This window comes from Piliocolobus tephrosceles, chromosome 5 (genome assembly GCF_002776525.5).
Source record: "Piliocolobus tephrosceles isolate RC106 chromosome 5, ASM277652v3, whole genome shotgun sequence".
Taxonomy (NCBI): domain Eukaryota; kingdom Metazoa; phylum Chordata; class Mammalia; order Primates; family Cercopithecidae; genus Piliocolobus; species Piliocolobus tephrosceles.
Window position 1 is genome coordinate 62,625,949 of NC_045438.1, and position 14,980 is coordinate 62,640,928.

The window sequence follows — 14,980 nt, forward strand, 5'->3', positions numbered from 1 at the left end:
TCTTGACCTTGGGGGCTAGAAACTATAACCAGCCTTTTTTTTCCCTCCTCTCAGTTTGTTAGTGACAATCTCATTATCTCAATGTATTGAACTAGTTTCAATTCTCCTAGCCATTTCTGCTCAGAGGCATGCATCATGGGTCCTGATGGAATGATTCCCACCCAAATATTATAGGGCCACTCTCACCAACTCTCCCCCAGCTGCACTCCCAGGCTTCTCACAGAGCATTTACTACAAAAAGCAAGCTTGCAGCACACTTTTTTTTTTCATATTGGCTTAGTCTCTTACTAAAATATTACTTCTTGAGCATCTAATATGTACCAGGTCCTACTCTAGTTGCTTTACATACCTGATCTCCAATCTTTAAAACAACTCTAAGAGTTAAATATCATTTCCTCTCAGAAAGTTCAAACCAGATTTTAAATCTAAAGTTATCTGCCTATAAAGCTATACTCTTTCATTTTTAGATTAATAGCACCAATTGAACACAATGTTCAAGGTACTGTGGGAGTTATCTCTCAAATTCTGCCAAAACCTATCTCCAGCATGCTGAGTGTAGAAATTCAGAGCTCTTTCCTATGCCCACCTTCTGAACTGTGTTTGGATGTGTCCTGCCCACCTCATGGCTCTTGGCCTGACTGAGATTAAAGATGCAGAGATGAAGAGGGCAAAGTGTGAAGAAAATAAATGAGTTACATAAGGAAAAGCATGGGGCTACTCCTAAAGAGACAGACTGGTTCCGGAAGACAGAAAGTACGAGAGAAAAAGAAAGGTGGAATTTTTATTTTCATGTTTTTCCTTGTTAGTGTTGTCATCGATGGATATCCTGTAACTAAACATCAAATGAATCTCTTGGAAGCCAGGTCAATCATTCCCATGGTCATCTTTGAATTGAGTGTGCCTTCCAAGGAGATTTTCAAAAGATTGCTCCTAGAAAAAGAAAATGAACAAAGGTAACGTGCATGATGAAGACAACAAAAAAGGAATAAACTTTAATCATACAGGGGGAAAATATATGTTTTTAACAGCTTTTTCCATTCCTTCTCTGTTTCTCTATTAGATTGCCTTATCCATTGCACAATAGTGCACAAATTATAGCTGTCAATAATGCAAAGTATCGCAAAAATATTGGTGAGATTAGGCAATATTATCAAGAACAGCATCAGAACTGGTATGTGATTGATGGATTTCACAGCAAGTGGTGGGTATGGAATGAAGTCATTAAGAATGTTCAAATGGTGAATAAATACATGCAGACATACCTGGAAAGAATAAAAGCAGGTAAGAAAACACTTTTTAAGGTAGAATAAAATATTAATTTAAAGTGTAAACATGCCTGACTCATGTTACTGTAATTCATTCCATTTAAACATGAGTCAGGCATGACGTAATCAGTATTTTATATACATAGTATTATTCAATTATTGTGATGCTATGGTCTGAATGTTTATATCACCCAAAATTCATATGCTGAAACTGAATCCCCAGTGTAATAGTATTAAGAGGTGGGACCTTTAGGAAGTGGTTAGATCATGAGGGCTTGCCCTTGTGAATGGGATTAGTGCCCTTATAGAAGAGGTTCGAGGGAGCCAGGTTGCCCCTTCTACCACATGAGAATACAGCGAGAGCACCATCTATGAGGAACAGGGCCTCGCCAGATACTAGATTTCCTGGTACCTTGATTCTGGACTTCCCAGTCTCAAAAACTGTGAGCAATAAATCTCCGTTGTTTATTAATTACTCAGTCTGTAGCATTTGGTTATAGCAGCCAAAATAGACTACGACATGTGGGCATGTTTGTCCTAATAAATGACTGCCGCTACCCAAGCTATCATTTATTGAATGCCTATGTGAATCTAGGACATAAAAATAATGCATGATCTCTCACTAAAAGGGTATATAGTGTTTGGAATAGTAAGAAGCTATTTTTCAGAATGTGTGGAGTAGTTATATGGGTCCATGATTGCAGAATGACATCTGGCAAAATTTTATTTAGGAATCTAGAATTAAAATTATTTTTACTATTTACACCCATTATAGTATGATGTAAATGTTGAGTCCATAAAAAAAAAACTGAACTTGCTCATTAAAATGTCTTTTAATCTATATTAGGAATTCACAGAAGCACATGTTTGATTATATATTCTCATTAAATAGTTTCTTTACTGTTCTCTGAAAATACACAAAATACAAGGAAAGTTATCAGCATCTAATATCTCTAAAAAGAGTGATGACTACAAAGATGTGATCTGTAGGGGTCTCACAGACATCTGTTTCATGATTTTGTTTTAACTTCAGAAACTACAGAGAAGGTATGATGAGGTTTATGGGAGCAATGTGACTAAGAGAATCCTGTACAAAGAAAAATGCAGTGATGATTCCAATAATAACTGCATCACTGTATCTTGATTTGCTTCATCATGTGGGCATAACCAGTATCTCTGGTTCCTGTTTGTTTACAAATCTGTTTTCACCTAAAGATTATAAGGCATGAAGATAAAAGCGCAAGAGAAGGGAGAATTGAGTTTTTAGAAATATCTCAATAAGCTCTGGATGGGATCGCACTGGAAAACACTCTACAGCAGACTTTGAAGCGAAAGCTGTGCCTCATTCATCTTTCTGTTACTCTATTTCACCCTCCCTGTCTTAGACTGGGTTCCCTAGAAACAGACTCAAGATGAAAAGTTATGTGCAGAAGTTTTATCAGAAAGTACTTTCAGGAGTAGAGTTGCCAGATTTAGCAACTAAAAATATAGGACACCGGTTTTTTTTTTCTTGAAGGAGTCTCACTCTGTCACCCAGGCTGGAGTGCAGTGGTATGATCTCTGCTCACTGCAACCTCCCCTTCCTGGTTTTGAGCAATTTTCGTGCCTCAGCCTCCCGAGTAGCTAGGACTACAGGTGTGTACCACCACGCCCGGCTAATTTTTTGTATTTTAGTACAAGGTTTCACCATGTTAACCAGGCTGGTCTCAAACTCCTGACCTTGGGTGATCCACACCCCTCTGCCTCCCAAAGTGCTAGGATTGCAGGTGTGAACCACCATGCCCAACTGACACCCAGTTAAATTTAAATTTCAGATAAACAATAATTCTTTAGTATAATTATATCATAAATAATTGCATAGGGTATACTTATACTAAAAACTATTAATATTCATTGCTTATCTGAAATTCAAACTTAACCAGGCATTCTTTAATTTTATTTTTTGTTTTTTTGAGACAGGAGCTTGCTCTCTTCTCTAGGCTGGGGTGCAGTGGTACAATCATAGCTCACTGCAGCCTTGATCTCCTAGTCTCAAAGGATCCTCCTGCCTCAGCCTCTCCAGTAGCTAGGACTACAGGTGCATGCCACCATGCCCAGCTAATTTTTAAAATGTTTTTATAGAGTTTGGAGGGGGCATTCTTACTTTGTTTCCCAGGCTGGTCTCAAACTCCTGGCTTACAAGCGATCCTCCCACCTCAGCCTCCCACAGTACTGAGTTTATAGGCGTGAGCCACAGCGCCCAGCAGTGTCCTTTATTTTATCCAGCAACTCTAATAAGGAGATACACCGGTGGACAAGTCAGGATGGTCAAATTCGGTAGAGGGAGAAACTAACCTGCAGTGTGGTGGGAGCAGAAGCCCTCAGTAGATCCTGGGGAAACACTGGTTCTGGGAGGGACCTTCAAAATGTCCCCAGAGTGGGGGGAAGGTCCAGGCTTTGTATCCTCTCTACCCTCACATCAGCCTGTCATTGACCGCAGGCCACCCTGGCAGGGAGTATAACTTGTGTAAGCTGTGATAGAAGGGCAATTTCCAGTCCAGCTGTGAGCCATCAGCGCCAGGGTGTCCAGCAGCTGCAGGGTGGGTGTGTCAGCCCTGGAGACGGAACTGAGGATCCACTACATGATTCCAGTGCCTGCCTCTGCCACACAGTTTCATCTCAGTGAAATCTGTCCTATTCTCTTCTGCTTTAGCGTCCCCCTGATAATCTAGCTTGTACTTGATTGTTTGAATTTAGTTTTGACTTTTTTAATGCTCTGTTTCCTTTGTATACTGTTCAAATGATCCTCCCCTATCAGGATGCCAATATTTACCCTGATCAGTGAGATGGTGCAAGGCTGGGGCTAGAGGATTAAAGAGATTCCTCCTGCCACGTTCCGGAAGAGGGTACATAGACATTGCCAGATGTCATCAAGAATATCCCAATAATTAGAAAAAGAGACATTTGGGTGTCTTTTGAGACCTGAAGTCACACGATTCTAAATTACCCTGTCACTAAACCTGTCAGGATTGGTAAGGTTCAGTACATCTGAGCTAAAGAGCAACCTAGGAATAGATAGTATTATAATACTATAGCACCACGTAGTATGATATAATAATACTTTGTATTTTAATACTATATACCTTAATAATACTATGTATTATTGTACTATAGTACTACATGTTATAGTACCACTATAGTATCATAATAGTATAATATTCTTTGTAGAAAATCAATATTGGGACTTCTTAGCCTTTTCATCTGTATAATAAGCAACAGATAGAATAGTGTATTTGTTATCTACTGTTGCACAACAAATTAGTCCAAAACTTAGCAACTGCAAATCACACACACACACACACACACACACAGTTCCTGTGGGTCAGAAATCTGGACAGTTTAGCTGGGTAGTCTCTCACAAAGCTACAGTGAAGGTGTCAGCCAAGACTATGGTATTTTCTGAAGGCTCAACTGGGAAAGAGCCCACTGCCATGCTCACTCGCGTGATGTTGGTAAGATTCCGTTCCTTGAGTGTTACTGGACTGAGGACCTCAGTTCCTTGCTGGCTGCTATTGGCCGGAGGCCACCCTCAGTTCCCTGCCACGTGAACCTCTCCAACATGGCAGCTTTCTTTATCAAGTGAACAACCTGAAAGGGCAAGAAAGAGTGTCCATCTTTTGTAATTGTTTTACTTAGGGCTGCTGAAACAAACTGCCACCAACTGGGTGGCTTAAACAACAAGAATGTATTGTCTTACAGTTTTGGTGGCTAGAAGTCCAAAATCAAGGTGTTGACAGGGCCATGCTCTGCCTGAAGTTTCTAGGGGAGGATCTATTCCATGCCTTTCTGTTAATTTCCAGTGTTGCCAGAAATCCTCAGCATTTCTGAGGTTGTGGACGCATCACTCCAGTCTCTGCCTCTGTCATCACATGGCATTCTCCATATATGTGTCTTTGTGTCTTCACACATCACTCTCCTTTCCATATCTGTCTGTGTGTATTGCTCTGACCCAATTTCCGAGTAAGGTCATATTCATAGGTACTGGGGGTACTTCAGCGTATCTTTTTGGGAAACATAATTCAGGCCATAATGGTAAACTAATCTTGGAAGTGACAGCCCCTCACTTTTGCCATATTCTGTTTATTAGAACCAAGTTACTCAGTCCAGCCCACACATGGGGGAGGAGATTACACAAAGGCATGAATACCACAAGGCAGGGATCAAGAATACCACTGGAGTCACGTCACATCAGCCCACCCTATGGCTTCCAGTGATACACATGATATGATGATAGGTGAAGGAATTCACAGTCAGATTTATGTTCACATTAATCAGGCAATTGGGAATGTTAAGTGACAGTAATTTTATGTGGTAAGGTTCAAAGTCATTAATGCTCTCCTAGAAAGCCCCTCTGTTAACTCTGTGAAACAAGCACAAAGACATTCGGGAGATCCCACCCAGCTGGCTCTCAGTTCTTCAGAGAAGACCAGAACCTAATGATATGGTCAGGATTCATTCATGGCTGGTATCCTTTCTTCAGGGACTCAGAGTTGAGTTGGGGATTCTAAGTGACCTCTGTTGACTCTGATGAGTCTTGGATGTTACCATTTGGAAAATACTGTCACTTTATCGGTTTATGTCCTGAAGACCTTTTTGGGAATAGTGCTGATACCACACTGATGATTCTTTGCTTTTTTTTTTTTTTTTGAGACTGAGTTTTGCCCTTGTTACCCAGACTGGAGTGCAATGGCGCGATCTTGGCTCACGGCGACCTCCACCTCCCAGGTTCAGGCGATTCTCCTGCCTCAGCCTCCTGAATAGCTGGGATTACAGGCATGCACCACCACGCCCAGCTAACTTTTGTATTTTTAGTAAAGATGGGGTTTCTCCATGTTGGTCAGGCTGGTCTCCTGACCTCTTGATCCACCCACCTCGGCCTCCCAAAGTGCTGGGATTACAGGCGTGAGCCACCACACCTGGCCAGATTCTTTGCTTTCGAGAGATGAATGAAGGATGAGAGTCAATAAGCAATGGTTTTAAATGCCTGCCTTATTGAAGGAGGGCTGTGATTGCTTAAAGAAATGCCAGTTAATAAAGATTCCCTTCATTTTGTGTATGTTACTTCCCCCCTCCCTGACTCCCTGTTTAAAAGCAGAATTGGGGAGAGATTGCATAATGGAAACCTCTTTGGGCATGGTTTCCCAACCATCTCCTTTTCAGGATTACATGTGACCTCTTGAAGAAGTGAAAATGGTAGTTGGTATCAGGGGACATCATCTCCTGGACCCCCACACCCTCTTCCCCAGTACAGGCAGGCAGATCAGTGAGGCAATCATGTGACATGACACCTCTGGCCTGTGATTCCAAAATCCAAAAACCTCTAAAAATATCAAGTTTAGTTATAAATCATTTGAGGGCAAAACTTGACATGAGCTGACATATGACTATTTGCAGTCTTTTTATGAAACCCAGTAAGTGGGGAAGGGTCATCCTATTTGGTTGGAGAAATTTCATCTTATCAATTACAGGGTGCTTCTCCAGACTCTGTGAGGGTGTGATGCATTTCTTTTCTTTCATTTTGTTTGTTTGTTTGTTTGAGACAGTCTCACTCTGTTGCCCAGGCTGGAGTGCAGTGGCTTACTGCAGCCTCCACCTCCCAAGCTCAAGTGATCCTCCCACTTCAGCCTCTCAAGTAGCTAGGACTACAGGCATGCGCCACCACACTAGGCTAATTTTTGTCTTTTTTGTAGAGACAGGGTCTCACCGTGTTGCCCAAGCTGGTCTTGAACCCCTGGGCTCAAGCAATCTACCCACCTCAGCCTCCCAAAGTGCTGCAATTACAGGCGTGAGCCACTGCACCTGGCTGAGTGTGATGTATTTCTAAAATCTAAAATATTCTGAATTATCCACCATATCTGGCCCCAAGGGTCTTAGATAAGGGATTATAGTTCTGTAATAGTACATTTCAGAAGAGATCATTTCTATCCTAACAAACAAAAAAGCAAACTATGATTTATGCTTCATAATTTTAGGGTTAATTTAGGACCTTCCTAGGCATAATCTTTAAATAAGGTAAAACTTTTCCTTGGTAAAAGGACAACTAACAAAATATACTGGCTATAATAAGTCCACTCATTATAACTAAAATGTATTTAAAAAGTAATTTTGTTTTCTATAACATCTCATATTGCTTTGAAGTCCCCATTCCAGTGAAGTATGAGAGAGAAAACTCTCTTTTTTTATGTGTATACTTACATTTTTGTTCTGGGTAAGCATAGAGGGAAAACTCTTAATCCTGTTCATTAAAGGAACTTGGGCACTTTCTTTTTAAAATCTATCCTTTAGAATAAAGCCAATCACTTTTGGATAAATGTTTGTTTTCCTCCTCTTGGGTGGGATCTGGGCACAGGGAGAACTTTGTGTGAGTAACATCATGTCAACAAAGTATTTGCACTTCCTGAAATCTGGCCCATAGTTTTTTTTAAATGTAGCAGGTTTATAAATGTGCAGGTATACACATGTATAAATTTTGTGTGTGTGTGTGTGCATGTCTGTGTATCACATATATAGTCTATAATAGCTAAGAACTAAAACAGCCAAAACATTCATCAATAGATAAATAGTTGAGTAAACTACTTGTGTGTTTATACAGTGGAATACTATGCATCGATTAAAAAGAATTAGGTGAATTGGCCAGGCACAGTGGCTCACACCTGTAATCCCAACACTTTGGGAGACCGAGGTGGGTGGATCACCTGAGGCCAGGAATTTGAGACCAACCTGGCCAGCATGGCAAAACCCCGTCTCTACTAAAAGTACAAAAAATTAGCCGGCTGCGATGGGTACACACCTGTAATCTTTGCTACTTGGGAGGCTGAGGCACAAGAATCACTTGAACCTGGGAGGCAGAGGTTGCAGTGAACTGAGATTGCACCACGCCACTGCATTCCAGCCTGGGTGACAGAGTGAGACTCCATCTCAAAAAAAAAAAAAAAATTAGGTAAATTGTATAAGCTTATATGAAAAGAGGTCAAAGACCATAACTGACTGATAAAAGCAAGTTGCAGAATAATGTTTATAGTATAGTTGCACAAGCATACTATATGCAAAAAATATATATGTGAATATATAGAAAAAAGATGAAAAAGATACAAATCCAACAGTGATGATTACCTCTCTAAGTATTGGATTGAAACAACGGAGATGTGAATAGTAACTTTTACTTTCTACTCTACTGTTTGGAAATTTATAATGTGTATGTATAGTGCTGTGTAATTAAAATTATTTTAATTTCTGAAATCATTGTATTTTCTATGAAAAATATATACATAATAATAGTTAATATGTTAATAATAGGAAAAGCTGCCTGCATTGACAAGTTATGTATCACACCTCAAGAGCTGCTTTCTCGCCTGGGAGAATTTGGACAGTTCTGCCCTGTCAGCCTGGCAGAATCCCAGGAATTATTTGATTGCTCTGCAACTGACTCCTTGGAATTTGCAGCAGAGTTCAGGGGGCACTACTATAAAATGAGTTCTCAGGAAAAACTGAATGTAAGTTTGTTCCTAACTCCAAATATTTACTAAGGAAAGAAAATGTCTTATCTTCGAATTCATCAATAGGAAGGGATAGGCACCCAGAAACTTGGTACCAGGAGCCCCATTACTGGAACCTGTGACTCTGGGACCAGTGAAGCAACTCAGTGGTGAGTTCCAAAACTGCATCCCAGGACATAATCTGAAACATTGCAGGAGTCCAGTGTTGGCCTGGGCCAGCCTAATGGCTAGGGAGAGCCAACTGTGAGCCCCATCAATGGAAGAGATGCTGAACATCAAGGGCTCAGCCCACAGGGGATCCAGGGCATTCAGGGCCCAGGGTTGCCGAAGGGAATCAGAGTCAGTAGAAATGAAGCAAGAGCTGACGTATGTCTCCTGCACTTTAAATTTTTTTCTATCACTAGAACTCTTTATATACCTTATATTTCTGCTTAATGGAACAGAATATAGATTTCGTCTCATAATGTCCACAATTTGATGGGTTTAAAAGATTGGTAGTTGAAAACAAACAAAAAAAAAAATCAGATGCCTCTGAACATTTTATTTCCTTGGAGAATTAGAATTGTTTTTCCCTTTATTATGAGATATTTATTTATTCCTGCTTACTTATATGGTAATCATAGGATTTTTAAAACTGGAAGTGACACTAAAGGCCATGTGTCTGGTCCACCCCCTCCATTTTACAGAGCAATACCTGAAGCTGGAGAAGTTAACTCACCTGCCAAATGCACCCAACCGGTTAATTACACAGCGGGACAGAAAGACGGGCTGGCAGGGGCCTGCTCTCTCCAGTGCCTGTCGTGTAGTAGGAGCGCAACAAGTGTTTTTTGTAGGAATGAATGAATGATTGACTGAGATGAGGATAAATCTTGGATGTGATCACTTGGGAGTATTCCTGTAAGGAGCTTCCGGTCAGAGAAGAGGTTATTACAGTTTGAGGAGCGGCAGAATGCTGCTACTGAAAATGGGAAGGGTGCAGGAGAGCCTCGGTGGCCTTCTGATTGGCAGAGCATTTCTGGTTTAAATAGTCTTGCTACTGGAATTCTTTTTTAATAGAAATTCTTGGAGAACCCAGAATTGTACGTGCCTCCCTTAGCACCTCATCCACTCCCATCTGCTGACATGATCCCCAAAACGCTGACGCTGTCAGAGCTGAAGAGTCGATTCCCTAAGTGTGCGGAGCTCCAGGGCCACTGTCCAGTGACCTATCAGGATGGAAACCAAAGGCAAGTCCTGGCCTCCATGGAAGTATAGAATGATATTGCTATACCGAAGAAGTGGTTAATGTAACAATCTTAACATTTTAGTCAAAAGGTCGCTATTGTTTAACTGGAAAAATATTGTATGTCTTCCTTGAGCTACAAAGTAGAAAAATAAAATACTTTTGACATTTTATTTACACAAGAATGCATATTAATTATACAATAGAGGTTTGGTTTTGTTTTTTGGTCTTCCAGATATGAAGCTCTAGTACCTGGTAGCATTAACTATGCTTTAGAATATCGTAATCGTATATATATTTGTGAGAATAAAGAAAAACTCCAGAAATTTTTGAGGTGAGACCATTAAATCACAAATATTTACTGAAAACCTGTGTTGCATGCAACATGCTGGGAACTGGGGAGAGGAGTGTGAGTGTGTGTGTGTGTGTGTGTGTGAACAAGCACTGGTCCCTGCCATCCCAAAACTGTCCAGGGTAAGATGGACTTTGAGTGCCTGATAACAACAGAATGTGATGGACTTTAGGGTGGGGAAATGCCTGGACTTCTGAGAAAGTGTAGTCCAAAGGTCTAGCTGAATTGTGTGTGGATGTAAGGTCAGGATAAGGAGTAGGAATTGGCTAGATGAAGGGAAAGAGGGACATGTTCCAAACAGAGGGACCTACAACAAACCTGGCCTAGGGTACTCCTGAACTGCAAGAACTTCAGCATAGCTGGATGCGATGTGGAGAAGGGGCTGAGCGAAGGCGAGGCTGGAGGTGGAGGGCAGGGCCAGAGTGTGGAAGGTCAAGTAAGACAACCATCAAGTGTTTGCGGTTTCATGGACTCATACTGTGTACACAGTTTGTGTCCTCATAGTGATCCTGAGGGCAATCCGAGCACAATGACTGATTGTAAGTGAGAATGTTACAAAATGTTAGAATCAAATTTACTCTGGAGTCAGACCACTACTAAAGTGTAGACCATGGGTGATGAGGCTGCCAGAGTGATCTTGTCTGAAATACAACGGCATGTTTGAGCTCATCCATAGTTACGTGGGGAACGCAGCGGGCTTGGGACCACGCCCTGAGAAACACCAACGCATGAATGTCAGAAGAGCTTACAATGGAAACTGAGAAAGAAGAACCACAGAGACGTGAAAGGAGAGCCAGGATGAGGAGGGTTGAGGGAGGCCAAGGGGAGGGATGGCATAGCAACAGGTTTAAATGCTTCTCAGAGGTCAAGCAAGACAAGGGCTGAAAAGCGTTTGAGATTTAGGGTGTAACAGGCCATTGGTAATCTTGCCAAGAATGGTTTTGTCAAGTGACGCGAGAGGACATGACTACAGAGCTCCAAGGAGCAGAGCTGAGGAAACTTGAGCTCTTGCCTGTAGTGCAGAGGCTACAAACAAACACAGATGCCTACAGGAGGTGAGGGACCTAAGACAAGCAGGCTGGGTGTGAAGACGCAGGAGTCAGGGGGCCTGCTGCAAACTGGACTGCACATGACCGGCTGAAGGGACCAGCAGCTGCCCATCTACTGCTGGAAGAAGCTGGAAACCATTATTGCTGTTTAAATTGTTCACATTCCTAAACATCCATATTTGATTCAAATTTAAAAATAAAATACATATGGATCAAATCCCATCTATAGATAAAATGTATGTGGTAGCTTGCAATCTCTAGTGAAGCCACTGTTTGAAGAAGTTTAATTATAAAAAGAGTAGAGATGTTCGTTTCTGGAAGTCACATAGGATTTAAGGAGTAAAGGTGGTTTTTCTTTTTCTTTTTTAATGGGGAATTATGAAGATGTTTAAATGCGTATGCACTGAAAGGACCCAATAAAGAAGGAAGTAGCAGAGATGCCAGGGCAGGGAGCAAGTGGGTGCTGTAGTAAGATGCCTGGAGAGAGGGAGCGGTGGGACCAAGGGGCCTGGTCTCAGATGGGAGGCACCTCCACCATGGGAAGAGAACATGTGGGTGGCTCTGTTGTGATGGGTTGAGGAAGTCCCATCCCAATGGCTTCTCTGAGTACAGCATGGCATCTGCCTGGGGGTGAGGGGGCATTTGGGAGAGTCAGAAGTTTGAGGAAAATAAAGTTTTATATAATTGCTGTGAAAAATGAGAAAACTGAGACTGGGTACCTAGTGGAGTACCCACTAGGTGAGTAGGGCTGGGTGAGTAGGGCTGGGTACCTAGTGGAATGAGTGGCTGTGCACTTCCAGGAGCCCTAGCCTTCCCAGTGCAGAAAAACAAGTAGTGAACTTTATCTTCTAATAATCTCTTGTCTATTCCTATCTATACACACTGAGTATAACTGTGAGCATCCATCTAATGAACTTTGTGTTCTTAGGTCGCCACTGAAATACTGGGAACAGAAGCTTCCACACAAGCTTCCCCCATTAAGGGAACCGATACTTCTTACTAGTCTTCCTTTGCCTGGATATCTGGAACAGGTTCTTTTACTTAATTTTCTGTTATATATGTTAGAAGAATACAACGATTTCTTCTTTTTAACACTAATTTTCATTTTGGGAACAATAAAATTCAAGGCAGAGTTTTCTGATTTTAAGCTGCAAATTCACTCAGCCTATTTTGTTTATGTGTAATGGTTAAAATAAAATGTGTGAAAATCCCCTGCTTCCATAGCTAATTCCAAAATATCTGCCCAAAGTGAACAGAAAGTAGAGCATCACAAAATTGTTTCCATTTGAATTAGATATGCAGTTTGGTTCTTACATTTGAACTTCAGTATCTGAAACTTTTCATAATTTGAAATGTGCAGATTCAGTCTGTGAGAGGGTCATTCACTCAGTACTCGAAAGAGTGGAGGTACAGTGACACAACCAAACCAAAAAGCCCATATTTTGCCCCACATCCAGATAAAGTCAGTTTTATTTACTATTATTTATTTATTCTATTTAAGTTATATTTTATGTATCTAAGTATAACTTTTTAAGAATAGCAAAACTTAGCAGCAGCCTACAGCTATCTTTAGTATTTTATTTATTTTTACTATTTTTAAAGATTTTTTTAAAAAAAATTCTACAAAATAAATGCTTAGGGCACAATTTCAAACCTTTGTCAGCAATTCTTAACCACTCCGATTTTTTCAACTTGCCTATAAGGTTAGCCTTCAGTCTGGTTTAACATCAAAATGCCAGATGAGACCCACCCAGAGGGGAGTATTCTCATGAAGGTCAAATTTTATCAGGAAGGCCTCTTACCTTCTTCTGGGCTCTGGAATCTTGCCAGCACTGACTGCTGCGGTCTCTGGAGTTCCTTGTCAGGTGGCCAAGGGTCCTCAGAGTGGAGGCAGTCTGGCCATTCCTGAGAATGGAAGCAGATATGGGCCAAGATAACACAAAGCCTAGGGTCCCCTTCTTTCTTCTCTTAACTTTTTGTTATAAAAAATATCAAACATATAAAAATAGAGAGGCTTGTGTAATGAAGCTCATACTCCTATCCATCACCCAGCTGACACTAAGTCAGTTTGTAATTTTCATTTTTCCTAATCAAATGTATTTTGTATTTCTTTCCTGTTGGCTAACTGGTCATTTAACCATATTTATAAGCCCCATCCCTACTCCAGGGGACTATTTGAGGCAAAGAAATATTTGCCTCTTTATCTATTGGCACTAAGAAAAGAAACCAAACTCAAGTATACATAAAATTTGAATTGTTCCCTCCCTGCAGGGTATAGCAACTTCTCTAATTAAAGCAATGAATGCAGTGGGATGCTTAAAGCCCAAGTTCCCCTTCTTAAGTATAAGGAGATCTGCACTGCTATATATAGCACTTCATCTCAAAGGTATGTTTCTTTTAATGATTTACTACTCTGAACGAATTTAACATTAATGGTAGTATAAGTGATGAATAGGATTGTTAAACTGAGTTGCCTGCTTGGTGAGAGAGAGAGAGAGAGAGTGTAAGAAGCAAATACAATACAGGCCAAATATTTTAAATAAAATATCAAAGTTAAAATTCTATTTTCAAAGTAGGGACTATGAGTAATACAGTCAGCTGTCAATAATCCATGCCATAAAGAAGGGTGAATAGAGGCAATTACGACCTAAAACAGAATAATCTCCAGATTTCATTTGGGATTTGGATATCTTCTCAACTGTAACTATGTAACTAACTCAATCACACATCCAGGTCTCTTTCTCTTTCATTTAATGACTCACTAACTAGCAGAAATTATTCACAGTTCTGTGAAATTTTCCACAGCATTTAATCCCAAAGGTTCTGAATATACAAGAAAAAAGTATAAGAAGAAGATGGAGCAGTTTATGGAGAGTTGTGAACTCATAACATACCTGGGTGCCAAGATGACCAGAAAATACAAGGAACCTCAGTTCAGAGCCATTGACTTTGATCATAAGTTAAAGACCTTTCTCTCCCTCAGAAATATAGACCCCATTAATGGGTAGTTTACTTAGGTGATAGCAGCCTGAATCTCAAGAGTTATCTGAAAGTGATAGAGGGAAACTGAGAGAAGTAGATTGAAAATCTGGGCCTCTTGGAAGTACTTCTGCCTCCTGAGCAACGTACCACGGCTGCCACAGTTCAGACGAACTCAAAGGTCTGCCAGCCAGGAAGGAGCACTCTTATGGAAACATAAGTTTTAATACAATTTTAAAATGCATTGCTCCTTGCCTGAACTTTGATGCTTTAACAAAATAAGCATTCTATTTATAATTGCATATAGAAAATTTAAGTAACTTATTTAATAAATGTATTATTTTCCTTTTTAACATTTTCGGTAGAAAAGTCAGTCTGTTAAAATTACTCATTAAATGCTAGAAAGCTTTAAGAAACACAGTTAACATTCTTATAAATGAAACCAAAATATGGGTTATACATTTTACATAAGAAATTGTTTGTGAACTTTGTGAACATAAGATACTATCATTTTCCCAATAAAATAAATGAATTTTGCAACAACTGACTGGCTGCCTCTTTTCTTTTTCTTAAGTATT

The 14,980-nt window shown here is 40.4% G+C and overlaps 1 protein-coding gene across 1 annotated transcript in view; it reads left to right on the forward strand.

Annotated features, from left to right (window-relative positions):
- AK9 (adenylate kinase 9) overlaps window positions 1–14,701 on the forward strand; it is a 197,616-nt gene extending 182,915 nt beyond the window's left edge. Inside the window, exons 34-41 of the mRNA XM_023206014.2 lie at window positions 807–953; window positions 1,061–1,281; window positions 8,601–8,797; window positions 9,857–10,026; window positions 10,258–10,356; window positions 12,352–12,454; window positions 13,695–13,809; window positions 14,229–14,701. Of these exons, the coding sequence (XP_023061782.2) occupies window positions 807–953; window positions 1,061–1,281; window positions 8,601–8,797; window positions 9,857–10,026; window positions 10,258–10,356; window positions 12,352–12,454; window positions 13,695–13,809; window positions 14,229–14,431 (1,255 nt within the window). The 3' untranslated portion in view covers window positions 14,432–14,701. The remainder of the gene's footprint in view (window positions 1–806; window positions 954–1,060; window positions 1,282–8,600; window positions 8,798–9,856; window positions 10,027–10,257; window positions 10,357–12,351; window positions 12,455–13,694; window positions 13,810–14,228) is intronic.
- The last annotated feature ends 279 nt before the right edge of the window (window positions 14,702–14,980 follow it).